Source organism: Caretta caretta, chromosome 14 (assembly GCF_965140235.1).
Source record: "Caretta caretta isolate rCarCar2 chromosome 14, rCarCar1.hap1, whole genome shotgun sequence".
In the NCBI taxonomy this organism is placed as follows: Eukaryota; Metazoa; Chordata; order Testudines; family Cheloniidae; genus Caretta; species Caretta caretta.
Genome location: NC_134219.1, coordinates 4,120,326 through 4,143,953, shown reverse-complemented (window position 1 = coordinate 4,143,953; position 23,628 = coordinate 4,120,326). Strand labels below are relative to the sequence as shown.

At 50.9% G+C, this 23,628-nt stretch overlaps 1 protein-coding gene across 5 annotated transcripts; it reads left to right on the top strand.

Moving 5' to 3' along the window:
* Nucleotides 1-240: 240 nt before the first annotated feature.
* SSTR2 (somatostatin receptor 2) lies at nt 241-20,403 on the top strand. 5 transcript variants are annotated; one of them, XR_007352574.2, is made up of 3 exons: nt 241-1,190; nt 2,846-5,643; nt 16,743-20,403. XR_007352574.2 is itself a non-coding variant. In XM_048818964.2 (2 exons), exon 2 carries the CDS (start codon nt 2,929-2,931, stop codon nt 4,048-4,050), a length of 1,122 nt encoding a protein of 373 aa, XP_048674921.1. In that variant the 5' UTR covers nt 241-1,190; nt 2,846-2,928; the 3' UTR covers nt 4,051-15,859. The 5 variants fall into 5 exon arrangements, 3 of the variants coding, with proteins under 3 accessions (XP_048674921.1, XP_048674922.1, XP_074975280.1); XR_012664830.1 differs by having other exon boundaries at nt 2,846-7,685; XM_048818964.2 differs by lacking the exon at nt 16,743-20,403 and having other exon boundaries at nt 2,846-15,859.
* Nucleotides 20,404-23,628: the final 3,225 nt, after the last annotated feature.

Sequence of the window (23,628 nt, the reverse complement as noted above, 5' to 3'; positions counted from 1 at the left end):
GAGAATGGGATACACACGACAGTGATGAGTTGGCAAGACGGGCCAGCTCTGCCGGGGGAGGTGAAGATAAATGGACAAACCCAATGGGGCCATCATCTGCTGCGCTCTGAACAGAGCCTGCTTGGGAAACCCAACCTGCGCTGGCTATAATCTTCTTTCCCATCCCCTGTTGCAGGGGAAACCTAGATCCCTACTTGGGTGTGCCTCTCGTTTGAGGCCCTCCCACCCCATCCTTCCCCTGTCTTTGGGGCATGTGTATCTCACTGCCTATCTTCCCTTTCTGCAGCTCTGAAACTCCCTTAGCCCCCTCACACACACACCCGCCCCCGATAAAACCAACCACGTCTGCTCCTCCGCTGCTTGCCGGGTGCTCTTGTCTTTCAGCGATTGCTTGGAACAAATTCCTTCTTTGGGGGCAAAACAATTGTGTAGATTAAACCATGGCCCAGAGGACGGCGTCTCATTCATTGCACGCTGGGCTTGCTGTGGGGGCGACAACGCTCTTGGAGAGAAAATCGGATTTCCCTTAGATTTTAAAAGGGGTTTGAATTTTAGACAAAGGAGCCAGAGCTGCATTTCCCTCCCCCTCTCTTTGTGTTATGGACACATGGGGAGGGGGGGCCAACCCTTTAGTTCCCCAGCTCCAGATCAACTCACCCTGCATCGATCCCCCCCCCCCCTCAGTTGTGGTCCTCCTCCCACGAATGCAGCTGCGTCTGGGCACGAGCACACCACCGGCTGTGAGATGCACACGCGGCACGGCAGCTGAATTAGCACCAGTGCATGCCACTTTGGCATCACCCCCCCCACCCCCACCCGTTGCAGCGACATGCCAGCCCTGCCTCTGTTAAATCCCTGTGCAGAGCCGAGGGATTTTCCCACGTCTTATTCCCTCTGCGTCCTGCAAGGCGAACTTGCCCCCTTCCCTTCTTGCATCGGGGGAGGGGGCTGCTTGCTTTAGCTCAGCCCCCTGATCAGAAAACCTCCCCCCCGGCACAGAACCTGTCCACCGGTGCAAGGAGAGCCGCTGCTTTGCATGACGCAGCCGCTGTGCGTGGGGAAGGGGCAGGGGGAGGAGAGGGTCCCTCTTCGCCTCTGCTGCCGGAGGAGCACTTCGGAGCTGAGCGAGCCTGAAGCCCGCGGCGGGCGCCTGCCTGGGACCGCACCCCAGCACGAGAGACTTGCAGCAGGTGAAAACTTCTGGAGGGGGAAGGCAGCTCTGGGAGAGGCTGCAAGGCAGGGCTGCCCGCGGGAGCGGAGATCTGGCCAGGCTGGGGCTCCTGCCCACTTGGCTGCTGCTTCTGGGGGGCTCCGAAGAAACAGCCCCCCCCCCCGGCTTGTTTGGAGCCAGGGACAGCCTGGCTTGGTGCAAAGGGGGAGAGGGTGCCTTGCCGGCTGGGATGCTCTTTCCCTGCTCAGGAGCCTGTGAGTAGCTGCGGGAGGGGGGCTCCGGTTTGGGGGAATAGCCAGCTCAGGGAGAAGGGGGGGGGCTTTTTAGGGAATGGGTCTCAGTTTGCTACCAGGAGCTGGGGGAGTTTGCAGAGTCCTTCACTTGCTCCTGGTAGGGGTGGGGGTGGAGGGGAAACTGTGCCTGTGTGTATGGGGGGGGGGGCTTTTGATTTTTTTCTGGGCCCTCTCCCACCTTTTCCATTCTTCTTCCTCCCCATCTTTACTGAATCCTTTGCGGCTTTTTGCACCCATTGAGGCTTTCCCCCTCCTCTGGTCTCAGCAGCGGCTCTGGCAAGGAGACTGCCCCCCCCCCAGCCAGGGACATGCTCGAGCTGCTAGCCCCCAGACCTCATTCCCTCTCATCCTGCCCCCGCCCCATGCTGGCTTTCCTTACCCTCTGCCTCTCCCCACTCATCCCGTGCCCAAGGCAAGATAGGAGCCAGCGCACAAGGCAGGGGGAAACCCCTCCCACACTGAGCCAAGCCCAGGGGGGCTCAGCCCCCTACCCCTTGGGAGCCCTGTTCCCGGGGATCTGCACAAGAGAAGCCCAGCAGGTAAGATAAGAGGGGCTTCTCTGCCAGCAGTGGCCCTTCTGCTGAAGGTGCCCATTAAGACCTTCAGCAGAGTCGTGTTGCTCCTGCCACCGCGCAGCCGGAGCTCCGGCGAGGCCAGAGCAAACGCACGCTCGCCTCGCGCAGGGCTGGTGCTTGGACCGAGGGGCAGGCAGCTGTCGCCAGGCTGTGCTGAAGTTGCTGCTGGAGAGGACTGTGGGAGTTAGATGGGATGGGGTGGGGCGGGGGGAGGGGAGAGGACGTGCAATTGGAAAATGTGCAAGAGTGTTCAGGGTACTTATCTAAAAAACCCTAAAGATTTGCCTGGGTGCCTGCGTTTTCCTGAGCACTGGGAAGGGCGTGGAACAGGTTTCCCACAGAAACTGGCTGCAGCAACAGTTCCTTCTTAGCTCCTGGGTCGTCATAAAACCTGCGGGCACATTTTAATTGGTCTCATCGAAATAAAGTTCGTCCGTGCTACTATTGTATTTGATTTGCCAGGCTAACGTCATTCTTGGGATAACTCTACTGCCGTCAGTGGGCTTTCCTCAGGCCGGGGTTTGGCCAGTAATATTTTAGATATTACGAAAACAACAGGAAGGAACCTGCCTAGCAGTGGTCTAGCTAGGTCAGCCTCCTGAATAGGGCACAGACTTCAGAGGAAGGTACAGAAAAACTGCAAGAGGTGGTCGTGGGAGAAACTGTCTCCAGGGAACATTCCCTCCTGACCACGCCCCAGCCCACAACCCCATCAGTAAGAAGTTGTCTTAAGACCTGAAGCAGGAGGGTTAAGCAATAAAGAGGGGGCTTCTTTACACTTGTTTTGTTCTCTGTTTGATTTTTAGATCTCTCTGCCCCACTCCTGTAAACAAACAAAGGTGAGAATTCATTTCATCTGAATTTTACCTGCCCTGTGAACAACGGCACCATGGATCTGGCGTACGAGTTGCCCAATGTCACTGAGTTCTGGTTCTCTTCGGCCTCCCAGTTAGACAACTTCTCCACGGAGATGTCTGCCAACGCCTCCCAGAACACTACGGGCCAGCATTTTGACCTGACTAGCAATGCCATCCTTACCTTCATCTACTTTGGGGTGTGCATCATAGGCCTGTGCGGCAACACACTGGTGATCTATGTCATCCTCCGCTATGCCAAGATGAAGACCATCACCAACATCTACATCCTGAACCTTGCCATCGCAGATGAGCTCTTCATGCTGGGGCTGCCATTCCTGGCCATGCAGGTGGCTCTGGTCCACTGGCCCTTCGGCAGAGCCATCTGCCGGATCGTCATGACTGTGGATGGGATCAACCAGTTCACTAGTATCTTCTGCCTGACCGTCATGAGCATCGACAGGTACCTGGCTGTGGTCCACCCCATCAAATCTGCCAAGTGGAGAAGGCCAAGAACGGCCAAGATGATCAATGTTGCCGTGTGGGGTGTTTCCCTTCTGGTCATTATGCCCATCATGATTTATGCTGGGATCCAAAACAACCATGGAAGGAGTAGCTGCACCATAATCTGGCCAGGCGAGTCTGGCGCATGGTACACAGGGTTCATCATATATGCCTTCATTCTGGGCTTCCTGGTGCCCCTCACCATTATCTGCCTTTGCTACTTGTTCATCATTATCAAAGTCAAGTCCTCTGGGATCAGAGTGGGCTCCTCCAAGAGGAAAAAGTCGGAGAAGAAAGTCACCAGGATGGTCTCCACCGTAGTGGCAGTCTTCATCTTCTGCTGGCTTCCCTTCTACATATTTAACGTCTCCTCCGTCTCCGTCTCCGAATCCATCACCCCCACGCCCTTCCTCAAGGGTATGTTTGATTTCGTTGTGGTCCTCACCTATGCCAACAGCTGCGCCAACCCCATCCTCTACGCCTTTTTGTCCGACAACTTCAAGAAGAGCTTTCAGAACGTTCTCTGCCTGGTGAAGGTCAGTGGCATGGATGATGCCGACAGGAGCGACAGCAAGCAGGACAAATCCAGGCTAAATGAGACCACGGAAACTCAAAGGACTCTGCTTAATGGTGACCTTCAGACAAGCATCTGAGAGGACTCCTGGATTGCCCTTTTCAGCTGTCCTCTTTCCTCCTCCTCCCCACTCCTTTATATGGCAGTAGCACACAGCAAGTCAGGTCAAGAGTACTTGGTCGTTGTTTGCTTGTCTTAGGGGATGGTAATGCAGGGAGGGGGGCCTGTGCCAAGAGTAGCCTCTTAGCGGAAGGCAGGTTGGTTTTGAATATTCAGACAGATGCTGCTCAAATGCAACTTCATACATGGAAAGACACATACACACACACGAGGGCAGCACTTGGAGGCATTTCTGCTAGACTTGGTTACACATACCAACATGCTCCATACAGCATGGGTCACATATGTCTAGACAGAGCTATTCATGGCTGTTTCTTTGCAAAGCAGTCGACCCAGCTGGAAATGGGAGAGAGCAGTCTTAAGAATCAGAGCACACACAGTGAGATCCTCCACTAGGACATGAAGAATATTTCATTTTATTACCCAACTAGTAAAATTTTATTTTTTTAAGACTGAATCTCCTGAAGCTCCCCTAGTTTTACGAGAATATTACTGTATTTATTTACAAGGTGCTTTTCCTGCCACCGGAGAAGCAACAGATCAGAATGAAAGAAATCACATCGGAAGGAAAATATCCCGGCCCCAGTACAGTGTGTGTATGTGTGTGAGGGTGGACAAATAGGACTCAGACCTCCTAAGAGATCTGGAACCCAATTTCCATTAAAATTGATGCCTCAGGGCAGCCTGAAAATCTCCGTTGATATACACACCTGTGCAGTCAGATACACGGTGCTGGTATATATGTGAGCAGTTATATTTGCGGTGGACTCACCTGACCTGGACTCTGCCCACCGGCCCATCTAGCCAGTGCTACCTCTCACATCCCAGACCTTCGAGCAGCTTCAAATACAGCCACCTTCCCGCTTAAATCAACTTGCCATAAAAAAGCCTTTCTCCTCTCCCTCATATGTATAATGTTTCCCTTCTTTCACCTGAAATGAACTAGAAACACTGCTCCAAAGGGCGGCATGGGCCATCTTCAGTCCTGAGCTAGTGGTGGCTTTCCCGTCGTCCCCCAGCCACTGCTTTTCTGTTGTTTTCCTCCAGGGGAATGTGGCAGGGACTTTTAGCGAGTGCGTTGTCTGAGAGGCATCAGAGACGAGCAGCAGCATCCTTCACATGGAAAGCACCTGCACGTGTTCAATCTGCAGCCACACAAGCCCAGATTCGGCGTGCCGTTCAATTCTAGCATTCATGATGCTGTGGCGGAAACAGCTACCGGAACATTGTCGAGCTGTGTGTTTGGTGTTGTTGCATGCACACACGCGCACACAAAGGCTCTAGGGAAGCCACTGGCTCTCTCGCTGGCTGCTCAGCGAGGCCTTTTCCGCCCTCGTGCGTGTTCTGTTGATGTTCCTGGGCTAGCAAGACTCCTGGGGTTGTAAATTACAAGCCGCTGGCCATCAGTTATTACAAGGTGGATGCTTTACTTTGCCGTTGGTCTGAGCGTGGACGTTTCTGACGCTGCAGACGTGGTCTAAAGAAGGTACCAAGGGAGAGGCTGAGGGACATTTGACGACTCTGTCTAAAATGTTGACAGATGCCAGGCCTGGTGGGTGTGTGCTTGGCTTGGTTCTAAAATGTAAACGCTCGGGGGGTGGGGGGGAGTTGGGATTCTGGGGGAAATGAGCTGCGATACTGCTGGGCGAAATTTTCTTCTCAGTTACAGTGGTGTAAATCTGGACTAACTCTCTTCAGAAAGCAGAGCACGGCTTCTCCACACCTGTGAAGGCTGCTGAGTTGTAGGCAGCTGTAAAGTGCTTGGGGGAGTCGAGAGCCGTGGTGCCAAGATACTATGGTGATAAATGTAAATACGTCAGCTGGGTCAGGGAGGGTCGCATGCTGGAGGCTAGAGCAAATGTTAATTGCTGGGTTCATCTGTAGAGAAATCTACTGCTGCTAATCAGATCTGCTCCTTACCCCCAATCCACCCTGTCAGAGTGACTGTAGGGAATAGAAAAGGAGGACTTGTGGCACCTTAGAGACTAACACATTTATTTGAGCATAAGCTTTCGTGAGCTACAGCTCACTGCATCGGATGCATGCAGTGGAAAATACAGTGGGGAGATTTATATACATAGAGAACATGAAACAATGGGTGTTACCATACACACTGTATTTTCCACTGAATGCATCCGATGAAGTGAGCTGCAGCTCACGAAAGCTCATGCTCAAATAAATTGGTTAGTCTCTAAGGTGCCCCAAGTCCTCCTTTTCTTTTTGCGGATACAGACTAACCCGGCTGCTACTCTGACACCTGTCATTACGTAGGGAATAGGGAAACCCTGTGGCTTAAGGGGTCTGAATGGGGGGAAAAGAGAACAGACCTTTTTTCCCTTTAAACCGCCAGTAGGTCTCCAATGGCACCAGTATAACCAGCAACCGAGACCTGCTCTCTTGCGACACGGTGCTCTCGGGAGAAGAGAAAGCCCGGGGGAGTGGGAGTGACCTCTTTAGAAGCAGGGAGGGGAGCTGAATGTTTGTTCTCCAGTGCTGTGGCATGCTAGAGAAACCACACCTGTATTACGGCCTTGTAGATTTCAGAGGGGAAGTACATAAATCACAGTTTCTGGAGGGAGAAAGCTCACCAGGTACACAGCCAGGCCTCTCTCCAGCTCTCACCTTGTTCTCTAGTCAGTCCGAGGCATTTTGGCGGCGCTTCTCACCCTAGTGTCTGAAAGCTTTACAAGTAATTCCCCTCCTCCCCCATTTTACAGGTGAGGAAACCAAGCCTTGCAGAAGTTAAAGCCAGTGTTTTTCAACGTGGTTTCTCACTGGGCCGACTCCATTCCCTGGGTGCTGACGTGCCTCAGGCCGGGCACCCAAAAGTGGAAGCAGCCCAAGCTGGGTGGGAGTTGTTTGAAAACTTTGGCTCCGGCCGTGCCCAAGCTCCCGCTGGGAGCCTCCCCACTCCCAGTCCTGTGCCTCAAATACAAGATTTCTCCCCCTTCCCTTTGTAACCAGCCCTGATCCTTCCACCTAGCACCACGCCTCCAAAGCCCACAAGTGGCATTCAGTGCTACAGTCTGTATTCCCTAGAACCCCGCCCCCCCCCCGGTACCCCTGGGCACGGTTGGTTACAACAGCGCAAAATACGTGCAAGGGGGTAGACAGAGCGCCTCAGTCAGACTAGGAACCATTTACACCGGGGTCAAGAGCTACCCAAGGTGCATGGCCATGGAGGAGCTGGCCCCTGGGTTTTAGCTAGCGTAAGCTAGTGTCCTGGTGGTGCAAAGCAGAGTTTTGCACAGTCGCTTCCATCCAATGAATGTGCCCTTCATTTGTTTCAAACCAGAATCTTGATATGTTCCCCTCTCCCCTCTGAGAAATTTTCATTTACATTTAACACCTGCTCAGGGGTGAAATTCTGCCCTCAGTTACCGACATGCAACCCCATTGCCTTCAAAGGGGGTAACTGACATCCCGGCTCACGCACATAAGCAATTTTCTTCCCCCCCCCCCCGCCAGCTGTCTTCAAACACAGGCCGGAGAACAAGAAGTTTCACACACACACACACACACACAGAGCCACAGCCCTTTCGCTTGCTGCTGGCCAGGCGGCAGGGACTCCGTTTTATCTCGGGGCTGTCTGAGGTATGTTGCTATATGCCATTTTTATAAGGAGGAAGTAAATATTAACCAAGACTTTGCAACAACAAAAATAAAATATACTAGTGATGAGCTGGGGATTAAAAACAAGAGGAACGTGTCACATTAAAATGAAATATGGTGTCATGATTGCTAGGCTTGATGCAGCTGGGAGCCCTTTGTTAGGCACAGGTTTAGTGTTACAGCATTGGCAATGCACCAACTGGGTTGGAAGTGCTGAATATCTCGTGGGTAGCGTGGGAGTTATTTGTACGGCAGGAAGGTGGGGGGGGGGGAGAGAGAGAGAGAGAGAGAGAGAGATCTGCTTCAGCATCTCTCTCCTGATGAAAGGAGCTGCTATTTGCAGGACTTCTCCCACAGAAACCTGGAGCAAGGCTTTACCCGGAGCCTGCTAGTGAGTTGCGTTGTGTAGCAACACGGAGCCCTGTCTACACGCAGAAATGGCACCTCTTTGACTTAAGTCGTTTTTTTAAAAAAAATCAGTGGAAACGGTGGGAACTCGCTTCTTTCAGTGTAAGCGGGACTTACAGCGGTTTTGGTTACAACTGCTCCCGGTTGAATGAGACCAATCCAAAATAAGCCTCCTGGTTTTAAATGAAATAGGAGTGTACCCGTGGCCGTTGGTTTAAAATCGCACCTGAGGGTTAAACCAATGCAGCTTGCTGGTGTGGACGTGCTCTGAGTGGCAGAAAAGGGAAGGAGATGAACAGAGTTGGCTAGCTGTAAAGTGTGCCCAGAAGTCTAGTCTAAGAGCAAAACCTTTTGGAAAGTTAAATGCTTGGCTACTTCACACCGTACAAACCATGGGGCTGAGCTTCTGGTCCTGGGAACAACTGTGCAGTTAAGGCCAACTTTTTCCAGAAGAGGCTGCTGATGTGGGGTGCCTCATTTTTCTGGGGTCCCCCCTTGCTCCTGGCTTTCAGAAGGGCTGAGCACCCACAGCTGCAGCTGACGTCATTGGGTGCGGAAGGTCAGCCTGGCCCCAAGAACTGAGGTCCCACTTTCTAAAAGCTTGGGCCTCCGTGAGGATGAATTAACGAAGCACCGTTTGGCCCCCAGACACGCTCGAGGCAAGAGCAACTGTCCATGAAACAGTTTGGGCCTGATCCGGGACCCGACTCAGCCCAAACCCCTATGATATGAAACGAGTGGGATGTCCGGCCGCCCCTGGGGTGAGAATCTTCAGCCTTGGGGAACGTGCAGCCTCCACCTGGGTGGGGGGGCAGGGTTCCAGCAAAACCTCCCACTGAGCGGTAGGTGCAGCCTCCAAAGGCTATTTGGAGTAAGTGGGAGCATCTTGGGAGCCGATAGGAATTTCCTGGGTGCCTATGGCCATTGTGCAGCAGGGTTTGCTCAGGGACAGGTATATGCCCCGCAAACACCAGTGCACAGTGGCCCCACCCCGAAGCAGGGAACCACGCCCCGGCTGCAGGGTGTGGGTGCGTAAGGATGGGCTGGTGGCTGCTGCTGCTGCTGGCCATCCTCCTCAACCACCAATGCACAGTCACCACTTTGCGCAGGGGCGCGTGCTGCCTGCCTGTGCTCCACATGCAGGTCCGGCGGCCAGGCTTCTCCCTAGAGTAAGGGCTGCAGCGGCATCAGGAGTAGCCCACTCTGGGAAAGCTGAGGGGTTCTGTGCACCGGCCTTTCGCCCACCTACCCTGCCCCTGGCCTGGGCTCAGATCAGAACTCAGGTCACAAAACACGACAGGGGCGTCTCATCTTCTTCCCTCAGCTCAGGCAGATCATAAAACCCACTCCGGGCTGCGTCGCAGACAGCGCCTGCTGGGGGCGGGCCCCCGGCCGGAGACGCAGGGACTGCTGCAGGTCTGGGCTGTGATGCACGGGGGAGCAGTGCGGAGGTACAGAACATGGATGGGTGGTGGCAGCACTAAGCGGTCTAAGCCCTAAAGTCACCGGTTTATTCTATCCCGATGGCATTTTTACTGCCTGGGAAGAGAGCTGTTTTGGCTTCCTTCAGATTCTTCTGAAAACAATTCTGCCGCGTTGCATGCTTGTTCCATCGCGGAGGTGTCTTACGCGCTTGATTTTCAAGGGAATTTGTCCTGACAGATGGTACATTCGGAAACGCCTGGTGTGCCCCCAGCAAGTGAAATTAACCAGGAGATTTACAGCAGGCGTGTGGATTTTGGAGGTCTTGTGGTGGCGTGCAGGAGGGGGTGTATTGTTGTTTCACACATTAACGAGCCCTGGGGGAAGTCCAAAGAGGTTAATTAAAACTCCTCTCAGTCCTAGTTGGGGCTGCAGTAGCAGAGCACAATAAACCTCAAGGATATTGGGACGCAGAGAGAGCACCATTAAAGCCATCCTTTCCAAAGGTGGTTTCCTTCTGCTAGCCAGCATGGGCCTGATCCTGCACTCCTATTTGGTTATAGGTGCTTTGTTTATTGTAGGGTTGCTTGTGAGTGATGTGTTGCTTTGTTTATTGTAGGGCTGCTGCTCAGAATGCTGGTTTGGTTACTGGGATTGCTGACGAGTGCCAGTTGGTTATTGTAGGACTGTTGCTCGGGAGTGCTTGGCTGAGCATGCTGGTCCAGTCCCGGGCACACTCTGGGATTAGCTGTTATGCCAGGCTGCATAGTGGTTTTGCGACATGGACAAATATCCTGTAAGAACTCAGTCCTGCAGGGTGCTGAGCGCGTCAGCTCAACGCCCTTTGATTTGGAATCGGAGGAAGGATAAGCCAGATCTAGAGATGAAAAGTAGGAACCCTCTATCTTGTCATTGTGCAGCTGGTGTATCTGTCCTGATCTGCCTCTGAGTTCAGTGTGGCTGCCTAGCCATGGCTGAGGGACCTGAACATGTCAAGCAGTGATACTTTGCATGCCTCCTTAGTGTGGCTCTTAAAGCATGTTAGCAACAGGAATTCATTTATCCTCACAACCCATCTGGGAGTGAAGAGACGAGTGCCACCCCCGCGTTACAGATCAGGAAACCAAAGTGGAGAAAGAGAGAAAGTTACTTGCTCAAAACACACAGCGAGCCAGTCGTAGAACCAGGAAGAGAACCCAGGAGTCCGGACTCCCAGTCTTTTGCGTTAACCACTAACCCCTGCTGCCTCTCACCGGCCCATGCCACCAGTGTATGTGGGGGAGCTATAAGCAAAACTGGAAGGAAGTGGGAGAAAATCTTGCCAAAGGCCCCCAGGCAGCAGTCTCCAGCTGGCAATAACCAGACAGCTTTGGAATCCATCTCAGGTCAGGGAAATTGAGTGCACTGGGAAAAATTATCCCCTAAATCTCAGACAAAGATGGGGAGAGGGGGCAAGCACAGGCAGGCTGGGCTTTTCCGCCAGCTCAGTGACAGCAGCAGAGACTGGTAATGCAGGCAGCTGCTTCTCGCTCAGTCTCTGAATAAGGAGTGATGCTGGAGCGGCGGCCAGCGAGTCAATCTCTGTTCAGCCTCATTGCAGGGCAAAGGCATCACGGCAGGGCAAAGGCACATGGAGGATAGGTTCACCAATGGCTATTAGCCAAGACGGTCAGGGACGCAACCCCGTGCTCTGGGTGTCTCTAAACCTCTGACTGCCAGAAGCTGGGACTGGACGGCAGGATGGTCACTCGACAATTGCCCTGTTCTGTTCATTCCCTCTGAAGCATCAGGCACTGGCCCATCAGAAGACAGGATACCAGGCTAGATGATCATTGGGCTGACCTGGTATGGCCATTCTTATTTGTGACTCCTTCCAGTGTCCAGTGCCTGAATCTCCCCACACCTGCCCATAGATTTGGCAATGCTCAGGGCACCCTGGAGGCCATCTGTGCAAGACAGGGCAGCTCATGGCAAGCTTGTTCTGCCATCTGTGTTGTACCTATCCTGAGCATACGCTCCACAGTTCTCCAGTCCTGCCCCTCCCACCAGCATGACAACGAAATGGGGGCAGTGCAGTGTAGTGGTCAGGGCAGGAGCGTGGGAGTCAGCGCTCCTGGGTTCTAGTCCCCTTTCTCCCACGCAGCTGCTGTATGACACTGAGCCAGGCACGTTCCCTTTCTGCACCTCTGGTTCCACAGCTTTGCAAAGCCCTGGAGGAGCTGTAGCTGGAAGGCGCCAGGGAAATGCAAAGCATTATCAGGGAGTACATGCTAAAAGGATGAAGGAGGCCGGTGCCTCAAGCAGCCATTGCAAAGGGAGCACAACTGGCTCCCGCTCTGAGGTAGTCGCATTTTACACCAGTGTAAACACTGGCACAAGGTGCAGGGCCATGGCAAATCTACATCATTAGCTTCAGCTGGCCCCATGACCGCTGACTTAGTAACATCTCTCTGAGCTGGGCAGAGAGGGGAGAATGGAACTGCTGGGCATTCTGCCCCAGCACCCTCACGCTGGTCCGACTGCAGCATTGGGCTCCAGGAGCTGCCCAGCCCGTCTCGCAGGGCCTTGGGGGGCACTGCAGGATTCTTTTTAAAAAGAGGGATTTATGATAGGGCAACGGGAGCACGGTTTTGCTTTTCAGGGCAAGGCCCCTCCATTTGTGCTGTGTGCATACGTACAGCGCCCGGCGCGCTCACGGCCCCTGAGGCTCTCACAGTACCAATGAATCACGGTTAGAAAAAGCCACAGACTTTCCCCCTTCGCCCTGGGATTAGCAAATCCACCCTGGTTTTGCAGGGAAGATACAGAGATGCCAAAGCCAGAAGGGACCATTGTGATCCTCTAGGCTGACCTCCTGTATAGGACAGGCTGTGGGTCTTCCCAGAATTAATTCATAGCCACTGGGAGAGACCTCTCCCCCTCACCCCTCCCTGCAGGAGCCAAAGACTCAGAAAATCCTCCTGGCCGTTCTCATCGGTCTACTGGCCCTTCCTTCAAGGTCTGACCCCCTGAACTGCTGGGAAGCACCTCAGAGCCTCTCCCAGGATCAGGCCCATTGGCATCACAGGCCTCAGGCATGTTCAGCTCCCAGCAGGATCGGGCCCCTGAGCCAGCACTGCCTTAGTGACTTCTCTGGCTTCCCAGCCTCGGCATCCCTCGCTAAGTGGAGAGGGAGCCGGAGCTTTGTTTGAGCAAAAGCCTTGCTGCCCTTCTCCATGGCGATGTCACGGCTGAGCCGTGACTTCATGAACGTTTCAGAGCAGCGAGAATAGACTAGGCCCGTCCTGTCCGCCAGGGGCAGACCAGTCTCATCCCCCAGGCACCGCTGGGTGCTCCGCTCCCTGCAGTCCCACGACTGGGGCCGGTTGTGTTTTGGACCACGGACGCGTAACCCTCGCATGGCGTGCTGCTGCTCCAAAGCGCTGTCTGAACATTAACCAGGAGGTAACGCTCAATGGCCTCGGGTTTCAGAGGGGGGGAAACCGAGGCAGAGCTGTTGCGTGACATGGTAGCACGGGTCCCTGAAACACCCTGGGGGTTGACACAATCACAGTTAAGCAGGGAGGATCTTCACGCGGGCGAGCGTGTTGCGAGAGGTGCAGCGTTTTCGGTTCGAGGAGGACAGAGGGACAGACAGCCGTCCAGCAGGTGCTAGAGTAGCTGAGCTTGGCGTTTATTTGGAACTGAGCCCTGCAAGGTGCTGAGTGCCGCTGATTGGTGGTCGAGGGCACTCAGCACCTGGCAGGATAAAGCCTTGGGGAGTAAGAGAGAAACTGCATGCACCCTCCTTTGTTAGTCAAAGTGCAAGGTCTCCTTCTCACTTAGCCAGGCGGGTGCTAATAATCCCACAGGGGGAGAAGGGACACTTGGCATCTTCAGCCAGGTTAGTGTCACCTTCCTGAAGCCTTGCCCTGGTTCTCCAGGCCCTACCTGTCTGCTCTGGTCTTTCTGAGTTCCCTACCATTGATGGGGGGACCCGTCACCCCCACAGCTCGCTCCCATGTACAATATCGGCCCTGCCTTCAAAACTAGCCTTCAAATTTGCCTGTTTGGTTATTGGCTTATCTGGGTGGGACCCTGTGGCATCCCAAACCACCCAGGGTTTCCCAGACCCCACATTGGGAGCACTTGACCTGGTTAAGGATGAGCCCGCTGAGTCCCACCTACACCACTCCTTGGCTGCATGGGGTCGCTTGAGTCCCACCTCCACCACTCCCTCACCCCAAGGGCTCAGCATGCTGGCTGCATAGTCCCTAAGCCCAGCAGTGACGCACTCGAATGCAGAACCTGGACTGAGGTCCCTCGTGCTGACACCAGACCAGCGTAGCAGAGCTTTCCCTTGCTTACACCCTGCTCTGTTGCCTGGTTACCTCCTTTTCTGGAAGGTTTTCCTAGAGATTTGCCCAAAGGGTGCAAATTGGAAGAGACTGATTTCCAACACCAGTCAGTGGAATCCTCTTGCTATATCAGTGTCCTCTCCTCTACCCTGTGGTGGTAAAAATCTCGTCCAGACGGTTGCAGAGAACAAATTCCCCGTCCCCTCATTTTAAGCTTGTTCTCTACCAAGATTAGCTCATGCAGGAGCAAGAGATCCATGCCTACGGAAGCCCGTGCTGTGATCTCGCGGGAGTTGTCCATTCACGTCTCACAACATAGCTGTGGTTTATTTGAAGGATCCTCCATATAATGATTCAACTGGGGAAAAATATCTATGTATGTATCCAGTTAGAGTCAGGAAGGCCTAGGTCTCAAAGCGATCAGTTTTATAACAAGGCAGTAAAATAAGGAAACAGAAGCAGTTGCAGCAGACCTCTCAGCCTGAGATCCAGGCCAGTCCTCTGGTAGCGAATGTGAGGTGTGACTTCCCAAATTCCCTTCTGTGTCTGCCAAGCACCCAGCCTTTGCCCTCTGCAAGAGGAGGTGGAGCTAACCCCTCGATTCCTGGTACAGCCCTTTTGCAATCACCTTGAATATAGTAGCTTCACACAGGTTAATAATCTGGGAACAAAATGGCTCCCAAAAGAAGGCGATACCTGGCCTACCTCTCACTCAGCAATTTCCCTTGGAGAATGTTAGAAATACTTTGTGTGGTTCATTACAGAAAGGGTCACTGCAGGCGGTAGCAAAGCAACCCAGTGGCCCTAGGAGCTCTGGAATGGTGGAGAATTCAGCTCTACCTCGGGGCTGCAGCCCCCTGGGACTACAGCGTAATTGAGAAATCAGGGCCGTCCGTGGCAAGAGGGGCAAGTTCAGGTGGATGTGTGATCTCCTGCGTGTACCATTTCCAAAAGCCTGTGCCCTTGCTTTGGCACTTCCCCTGCCCCTCCATGCACTTAGTACGTGTTTTATCTGAGCCCTTCTGGGACTTCTCTGTCCCATTGAAGCATAACCCGAGTCAGTCTCAAGGAGTAAAGTCCCTGGCTCTCCTCTCCTTTAGTCCAGTGTAAATCAGGGGTAACTATGAAATCATGCGGGTTACACCTGTTTGTCACCGTGTTCAAGGGGCTTTAGATCAGGCCCTTAAGTCAGTGGGAAGGCTCTAAATCCAGAGCTTCTACCCTATTATTTTAACTTGAGCTGTCATTTTCTACCCAAAGGACAGCCGATGACAGTAACCAATCCTCTTGCTTCATTCCTATGGTTCTTTGATTCCCTGGGCCCAAATTCCCATTGACTGCCCATTCACTCCAGTGTCATGGAGAGCAGGAGCAAGTCCGCTGGGTTTACACTGGTGTGAGGACATGCACCCCACCTTCCAAAGGGGGAAAAGCTCTGACAAAGTCTCGGAAAGCCCTGACTGCTGCAGTGATTCTTCCCCATCCTCGCTAGGGCGCTGGTTGAGAGGAGAGAAGGGGTGTATATACAGTACCTAGCAACACATTTTAATTGTTATTATTGTAGCGACGAGACAGTTGGGCATTTTGTACCCACAATTTTGCTGTTATTCCGAGTGTATGAGTCCACCCCTGCATGTGCAGTGTTTGTGTGCGACAGTCAGCCCCTCTTTGTGTGGTTCCAATTAACCTGTGTTGCCTCTGGACCCGATCCTGGCTGGGAGGAACAGGCCCACTGGACTACACGCTGGAGTAAGAAGCACTCAGGCAGTAAGGGATGCAGCATCCGCTCTGCTGTGTGCCAGTTACACAGTGGAATAACAGCCGAGTAAGGGCAGGGAACCTTCTTTCACTCAGAACGAAACCTGTATTCCTCAGCCCGCACCGGCTATCTCTGTATGTTCTCTAAGCGATGTATGTGTGTGTCAGTTGTGATACCAGCGGTGACTTCTAGGACTGTAACACCAGAAGTAAAGTGATTTTACTGGCTAATTATTTCTCTTTGGAAGTGTATTGTGTATAGGTGTCTGACTGTAAAACCAACTCCTCTCCGAAGAGAGAGGGCGTCTCATAGCCTGGCTGTACACATGGAAGCTGAAAGCTGGTTGGGGTGTGTGTGTCAATACAGTTTCTGGTCCCTCCCGCAAAAAAAAAAAAAGTTATTTTCTTGATTATAAGAAGGGATCAAATTTTACCTCGGGGGGAAGATTGTGATGGTAGGCCCAGCCCTGAGCACAGGATGGGGCATACAGTGCACTAATCTGGAGTAGCACCAGGAGGCGCTGTGACTCAAACACCCAGCCGAGTCAATTCCTCCTGGATTGCTCCTTGTTCCCAGGGGCAGCTATATATACTGCTCACCTTAGCCACCAGCAATCCTACTATATCCCCCCCGGCCCCTGCCTGTTGGCTGGGTTACTTTAGCCAGTAGGGGGCTGGAGCAGAAGCTCTACCCACCTGCCCCCTGGAGGGAGTAAGTGGGCTGCACCCAGATCCAAACTCCATGTAGCTTGTGCAGGTGTACAAGGATGTATAGGCATCAGTTACGTATTGTAAACTCCTTGCAAAGTCTGAGTCTGGCCCTACATGATTAACTGAAAGGTCAGGGAAAGCAGTGGCAGGGGGTGAAAATAACCGCTCTGGAACAGCCCCTCCAGCTGCAGACATCTCTCCACCTCCTACCCCCTGGCCAATGCACCAGAACAGGGACTAGATATACACCATAGATTCGAGACAAACCTAAGATGATGTATTTGGGGGCGGAGATTGAGCTCGTGTCACCTCCCAGCTTTCCTCCCTCCAATATTCTCCCCTCCACGCTTAAATAAAAATCCCAATTGCTGACAGTTTTTCCCCCACTTGTGTTCCCCCAAAGACTGGGACGCTATCTCCTGGGAGCTGGATCCTGCTTCCTGTCCTGCTAGGTCACTCCTCAAGCAGCCCTATGGAAATCCACCCCTGGGATGGAATACAGAGCAAGCTATTAAGTAAGGTGAGTGACAGTGGCAGGCTCTAGCTCGTAACTACATGGATGAAGAGAGAAGGAAAATTCCCCTTGTGAAACATTTACCATGGAGTACAGCCTCTGCCCCAGTTCAGCTCCGCAGCGAAGATTCCATTGCAATAAGACTCAGAGTGTGAACGGCTCGGAGAATGCTTCGAGCTATAGGTGAACTTGTGCATTGAAATGAACTGAGGAGACAAAGAGTTGCGTGCCTCACTCCCATAAAAGTGATTTGGGCACCTAACACCCTTAAGCTCTTGGGAAGATACCAGGCTGAACTGTTATCTAGATGACAGGTACCGGACCACTCACTGATGTTTGTGAAGAATGGTGTGTGTATGAGAGGTAGGGGAAAACTGGAATTTTGTTCCTCTCTCTCCCCTCAACCCCTATCAAAAGCTAAATTTCCAGCCTGCCCAAAACTAGACTCCCATCCATTTTATTGTTGCTGAATTAGTCAGGGAGATAAACCACCACTCACCCGTCAGTTTAATAGCTACAGAATGCTGGGTGTCACAACCCTGGAGAATAAGAATGTCCAGTTATAATAATTAGGGCTGGAAGTTTGTCGCAGCATTGTTTAAATCGAAAATCAGGGAGCAATCACGGTAAATGTAGTAAGAGTCCTGGGCTAGTGACTGCTCTGTGATTTCCGATACAAAAGTGCCTTGATAAATGAGAGGGCACTGAGCACCCACAGCAGCACCTTCTGGCCTGGTACCGCCACTCTCATCCTGGCTGGGTGAAGCAGGGGCGTGCCTGGAGGGTGAGCCTGCCCCTCACTCACCCCAGACATGGATAGAATGTCATGTTTGGCGAGAGGAAGGAAGGCGTCTGTGCCAAATTTGAGTGAGCGGTGCTGCGACTCCATGCGCCAGGTCGCAACACCCGGAGCAATGAGTCAGGCCCAGCCCTGGGGGACACAGGAGCCAACACTGTTGGATGGACTCTCTCCAGCCCCCCATCCACCCAGGACCTCCCCTCCACACTGGGCTGGTGACCCACCTAAAGCCTTCCTGCAGGAAGTCACAGACAAATGGAGAAATCATGGTATCTATGACTTTTCTGCACTGTGACAAACCTGCTGCCCTAATAATGATGCCCCCCCCCCCCCAAAAAAGGAAGGGAGATAAAATCTCAGGCTTCAACCACTCTATTAGGATGAGACCTTCATGGGGCGTGGTATGGTTATTATCCCCCAGGTGCCTCATGTGGGGCTTCTTGCACCTTCTCCCGAAGCATCTGGCACTGGCAACTGTCAGTGGCAGGTTTCAGGGCTAGATAGACCTTGGATCTGAGCCAGTCTGCCAGTTCCTAGGGTAGCTCCCAAAAAAGTATTGCATGAAACAAGAAAAATACAAATTCAACCAGTTTTGCTATAGATGATTAAAACTGCAGGAAATTCTGGCTTTTTAAAATAAACACATTTTTGGGCTGTTTTGGAGCAGCAGAGTGTGCCTGAGATTTAAAAAAAAAAAAAAATCCAACAAAAAACTCTGAGAACGTTTTTTTCCTATTAAACATTTTTCAACCAGCTCTAATCATTAGAGAGATTATTGCAATTGGACTGATTTAGCACTGGGAATGCCATGACATTTCCCAAGGCTCACCAGCAAGCAAATGCTCAGAGAGTTACTGGTTCTGGAAGCCTGGATGACCCAAACACACAGAGCACAGACTGGTTTGAAATCTTTTCCTAAGAAGTTTTGAGCCTTGAGAACAAAAAGTTACTGGCCTTCAAGGAAAGAGATGTCCAAGAGGCCAGTTCTCTGCATCCTCGTTTATCCGCCTTCAAGTGCTCCCGACAGGGGAAGGGTTCAGCTGGCACACAGCATGGTAAATGGGTATGTTCATCTCTGAGTGAAGCAAGGTATAGTGTAACGAGAGCACATTTATGAAGATTAAGCAGGCCCACGCATGTCACTTGCAAGCAAGTGGTGCTAAGACTGCTTTTTGTCTACAAACTATTGTAACATTACAGTCATGGGGAAGCTCATCTGTTGGAAAAAGAGAGTGTGTGCCCCTGTGTGAAAGAGAGACATATTGTATTACCAGGGAAATGAATAGAGATATTTACTGCAATTGTAAATACATTGGCCTTCCTAGGACTCATTGAAGAACAGCTAGTTCTGCAATCAGAGAGTGCTGATAATAGAGTCGTGCTCTGGCCCAATGCCTGTAAGAAGCCTTGGAGAGACTAAAGCCAGCGAAGTGAACCGACTGTCAAAATCAGTCTAAGTTACAAAGTCTGGATCAGAGCCAGATCTGAATGTCCGCAAGGTTCAGGAGAAGGTTGGTTTGTTCCATTACAAGCCAGCTATGAAATTTTGGTCTGTCTTGACACTGCACCGAACTTTGGGGACTCTTTGGACCCTAATATCATAGCAGGGGCATCTCTCCAGAGGTCCTGTTCTCTCACCACACGACAAGCATGGTCCATTGGGTTCAAGTGGAGTTTGCTCTTTTCCCATGGTGGGGGGGGGGGAATCATTAGGAAACAGAGTGTTTCTACAGCATGCTTCCTTCCTATTCCCACTCCCTTACTCCACAAAATCTGCTTCTTTCAGACCATCACCCTAAAAACAAACAGGTAATCTGTGAGCACGCAGCTGTGGGAAAGCACTTTGCATACACATTGTTACATCAGGTAATATTCCTGGGGCAGACAGTACTACCTGCTAACGGGATGCATTCATTTAACTAGAACAGGGGTAGGCAACCTATGGCACGCGCGCCAAGGGCGGCGCACAAGGTGATTTTCGGTGGCACTCACACGGCCCGGGTCCTGGCCACCGGTCTGGGGGGCTCTGCCTTTTAATTTTAAATGAAGCTTCTTAAACATTTTTAAAAACCTTACTGACTTGACATACAACAATAGTTTAGTTATATATTATAGACTTCTAGAAAGACCTTCTAAAAACGTTACAATGTATTAGAGGCACACGAAAGCTTAAATTAGGGTGAATCAATGAAGACTCGGTACACCGCTTCTGAAAGGCTGCTGATCCCTGAACTAGAATATATGTGCATTAGCTCGAGAGGTTCCTTCCAGGCAGACTCATATATATGAAATCTGACACGTCAGACACCTTTCTGCTTCAATCAGGAGGTGTTAACCTTTTGTAACAAGGTATAATCCGATAACTGTCCTGGGAAGCTCTTGCAAACCGAGCAATTATTAGAGCAGGCTGGTTTCATTGTGTCTTTGCAGCATTTCAGATGTTCTCATCCTATTCAAATATTTCTGTGTTGCAGTTCTTGAAAAATGTGGTTCGGGGGTGGGAAATTCTTGTTTGGGAAAAAAGGACAAAAATAAACTAACACACACCCAGGTACTTTATGCTCAAACAAGGCAATATTTGCTCATACCTGAGAGCAATATATTGTTGTAAAGCTGTTGCTTTAACAATTGTTCTGTTGAAAGCCTTTTTTAGCATGGCAAACTTTATCCTATTGTGCAAGTGCATATTTGGCAGTGTTCATAGTGTACATATTTACAGAGGATAGAGTTAAATCCAAAGTTGTAACTCTTGCTTTCCTTGATCAGATTGGTTATTTGAGATACAGAAGGGGATACTTTGTATTTAGAGAGAGAAAAAAAGAAAAAAAAAAAGACAGACAGAAAGAAAGAAACCCTGCTTCAGTTGTCCATTTTAGCATATCTTTTCCTTTTAATTCACTGTACAATTTGGAAGTGACTGTGTTAGATACGGATTTGATACGTAACCATGTCTCCTTCTAGTGTTTAGCCCCAGCAGTTATAACAGCTGGTTACTTATTGCTAAAAGACATGTTCGTTCTTCTTGGTGCTCAAAGTACTGGGTTCCAGTCTCCATTAACTGCTGAAGTATCTGCATGTAATGAAACATACATGCAGTGTGCTATTGTTTTAATAGTGGTGTGGATTTACTGGCCTGCATAAGTCAAAGTCCTTTAATTTATTAAATTTATAAACACCAGAAACAAGTGGTCTAGAAACAGAGTAATACATGGAAATAATAAACAGACACCACCCAGAGGGTCCAAGTTCAGTTCTAAGCTTGCTGGCTGGCAAACCAGGCTTACCCCTGTATGATGGGCAACCTAGGTTTTCAGTTTCACTCTGTTTACAAAAGCACAGATGTTCCAGCTACTAAGCAAATAGTGCATAAATTGAGAATGAAGGAAGGAATACCAGGCCTAGTACCTGAGCCCAAATAATTTTGGAATGGTTTGATTATGGGCCACAGGTAACATATCTCCAAGCACATAGTAAGTAACTGGATAAATTCATGGAGGTTAAGTCCATTAATAGCTATTAGCCAGGATGGGTAAGGAACGGTGTCCCTAGTCTCTGTTTGTCAGAGGGTGGAAATGGATGGCAGGTGAGATATCACTTATGTTCTTATGTAGTCCCAGCCGTTTCATAGACTATCAGGATTGGAAGGCACCTCAGGAGGTCATCTAGTCCAACCCCCTGCTCAAAGCAGGGCCAATCTCCAATTTTTGCCCCAGATCCCTAAATGGCCCCCCTTAAGGATTGAGTTCACAACCCTGGGTTTAGCAGGCCAATGCTCAAACCACTGAGTTATCCCTTCCGCTTTTGCCATGGGACAGGGGTCAGAGTCCGGAGGCTGCAGGATACTAGATACCATTGGTGTTAAACTTGTACCACTCAAGTTGCAAATTCATCCTGAAACCTTCCACTGGGGACACAAGGGAGGTTAATTGGCTTGCTGAGCATCCACAGGCTGCTAGGACTGTTTTGTACCTAGGGCAAATGGCCTTCAAGCAACAACTGACCAAAGACAGGAGGGGAAACACACAGTGGACTTCCAGTGCCTCCTAACCTTCAGATCCCTGTTTCTGGAATGGCGCCGAGTTAGAATACTGTACTTTGAGATGCCTTTCCCATTTTCCCCAGCCCATCACAGCTGGCTTAGCTTTAAGGGAGATTCTGTGCATTTCATGTATGAAGGATTAGATCCAATCATCCAACCTTGCCCTAAACTGAGCAGAGCATTCAGAGCCCACTGCACTACCAGGAGGAATTTAAGGTGCCCATAAGTGGAGCAAGAGTGGCATCTTCAGGACAGTGAGATGAACTATCCAGGATGACAGGTTTCAGAGGAACAGCCGTGTTAGTCTGTATTCGCAAAAAGAAAAGGAGTACTTGTGGCACCTTAGAGACTAACCAATTTATTTGAGCATGAGCTTTCGTGAGCCAGGATGGGAAGTTAACAGCTGGAAGGGCTCCCCCCAGAGCAGATTTCACACGTTCACTTCCTGCAGGAGCAGAGGAGTACTGTTAACATCACCTGTTCCTTTAGCTGGTGCTTGGAACATGTATGATCACATACGGTCTCAATTAGAAAACAAAACTAACACCTTCAAAAGAGGAGCCTGGGAACTTCAATTCATAACTCTACTGGACACTAAAAACCACAGACATAACAGAGATGCTGGCTGTATGGCTTATTACAACAATTTGTAACACTCCCTGCCTCCTACCACCCCCTTTGTCGCATGAATGCAGAGGTGTTAATTACCCACTTCATTTTAAGTGGTCTCCTGCAACATGGGTGCATCTCTTATGCTTAATCTGGCCCACTTTGTATATAGCTGTGACACTAACTGGTTATCTTCTCAGGACCTGAAGAAGAGCTCTGTGAAGCTTGAAAGTTTGTCCCTTTCAGAAACAGAAGTTGGTCCAATAAAAGATATCACCTCGCCTACCCTGGGACCCCATCCACGCTGCAAACAAATATACTCCACAAACTCTGTCACAGAGTCATTTTGAAAGGCTGAATGGAGCAAGACAAACTATCACAATTCATTTCACATGTAGGGGCAGAGTGTGCAGCTGTTTTTTCTTATGCAACCATCATCTGACTCCGTATTTAGGGTCTGATCCTGACATTAGACACCCAAACACCTTCATAGGTTCATAGAACTGAAGGCTAGTAGGGACCATTTAGTCTCACCTCCTGTATATCACAGGCCATTAAATTTCACCCGTTACCCCTATATTAAGCCCAATAACTTGGGTTTGACAAAAGCAGATCTTTCATATTTCTACCTTGATGCTGGCAGAAATATTTTAAAGATGCATACAAGTATATATGATAAGGCAGTACTAGGTGTTAATTAACTACAATTTAAAAACTCAATATAACCAGGTTTTAGATTGCATTTAGGCCTTCCCCTGCAAGGGGGAAATACATATGCTGACTAAAAACCAAAGCAGACCAGTCTATTCGTATTGCGCAAGCTCCAAGCAGAACGGCAAAAAATGTCAACGAGCAGCATTTTAACTGGTCAACATTAGGAGCTGTGCAAAAGGAAGAGGTGGACTCCAGGCTCTCAGAGAGGAATCTAAAGTCAAGGGAGACAGTGGACGAGGACTAAGCTTCGAGAACTCAGGGAGGGTGGTTTTTTATTGTGGCGGATTATTGCTTTGTGGGAATCGGTGTCGAGGTTCCACGGCGATGGGTGCGTGAGAATTGCAGAAAAGGAGCGGAGGGAGGAAAACAAGGGAGTGGGGGCATCTCTGGTATGAACAGGAAATCGGAGGCGTTCTTCCAGGTTTAAAAGCTCTCTGTGACTTGCTCCACCCCGGGGCCCGGGAAGCACCCCCACAGCGGCCCAGGGGGATGGGACAGGATAACATCAGCCTCTCTGAGGGGGCCAGGACAGCTGATCCTGCCCCTTGCTCTGGCAGGAAAGGCTCTGTGGGAAGGCAATGGGGCTGGGGAGGTGAGCACCCCATGGAAAGGGA

Excerpts from the sequence above, each read along its gene's own strand:
- SSTR2 (XM_048818964.2), top strand. The coding sequence starts at position 2,929 with ATGGATCTGGCGTACGAGTTGCCCAATGTCACTGAGTTCTGGTTCTCT.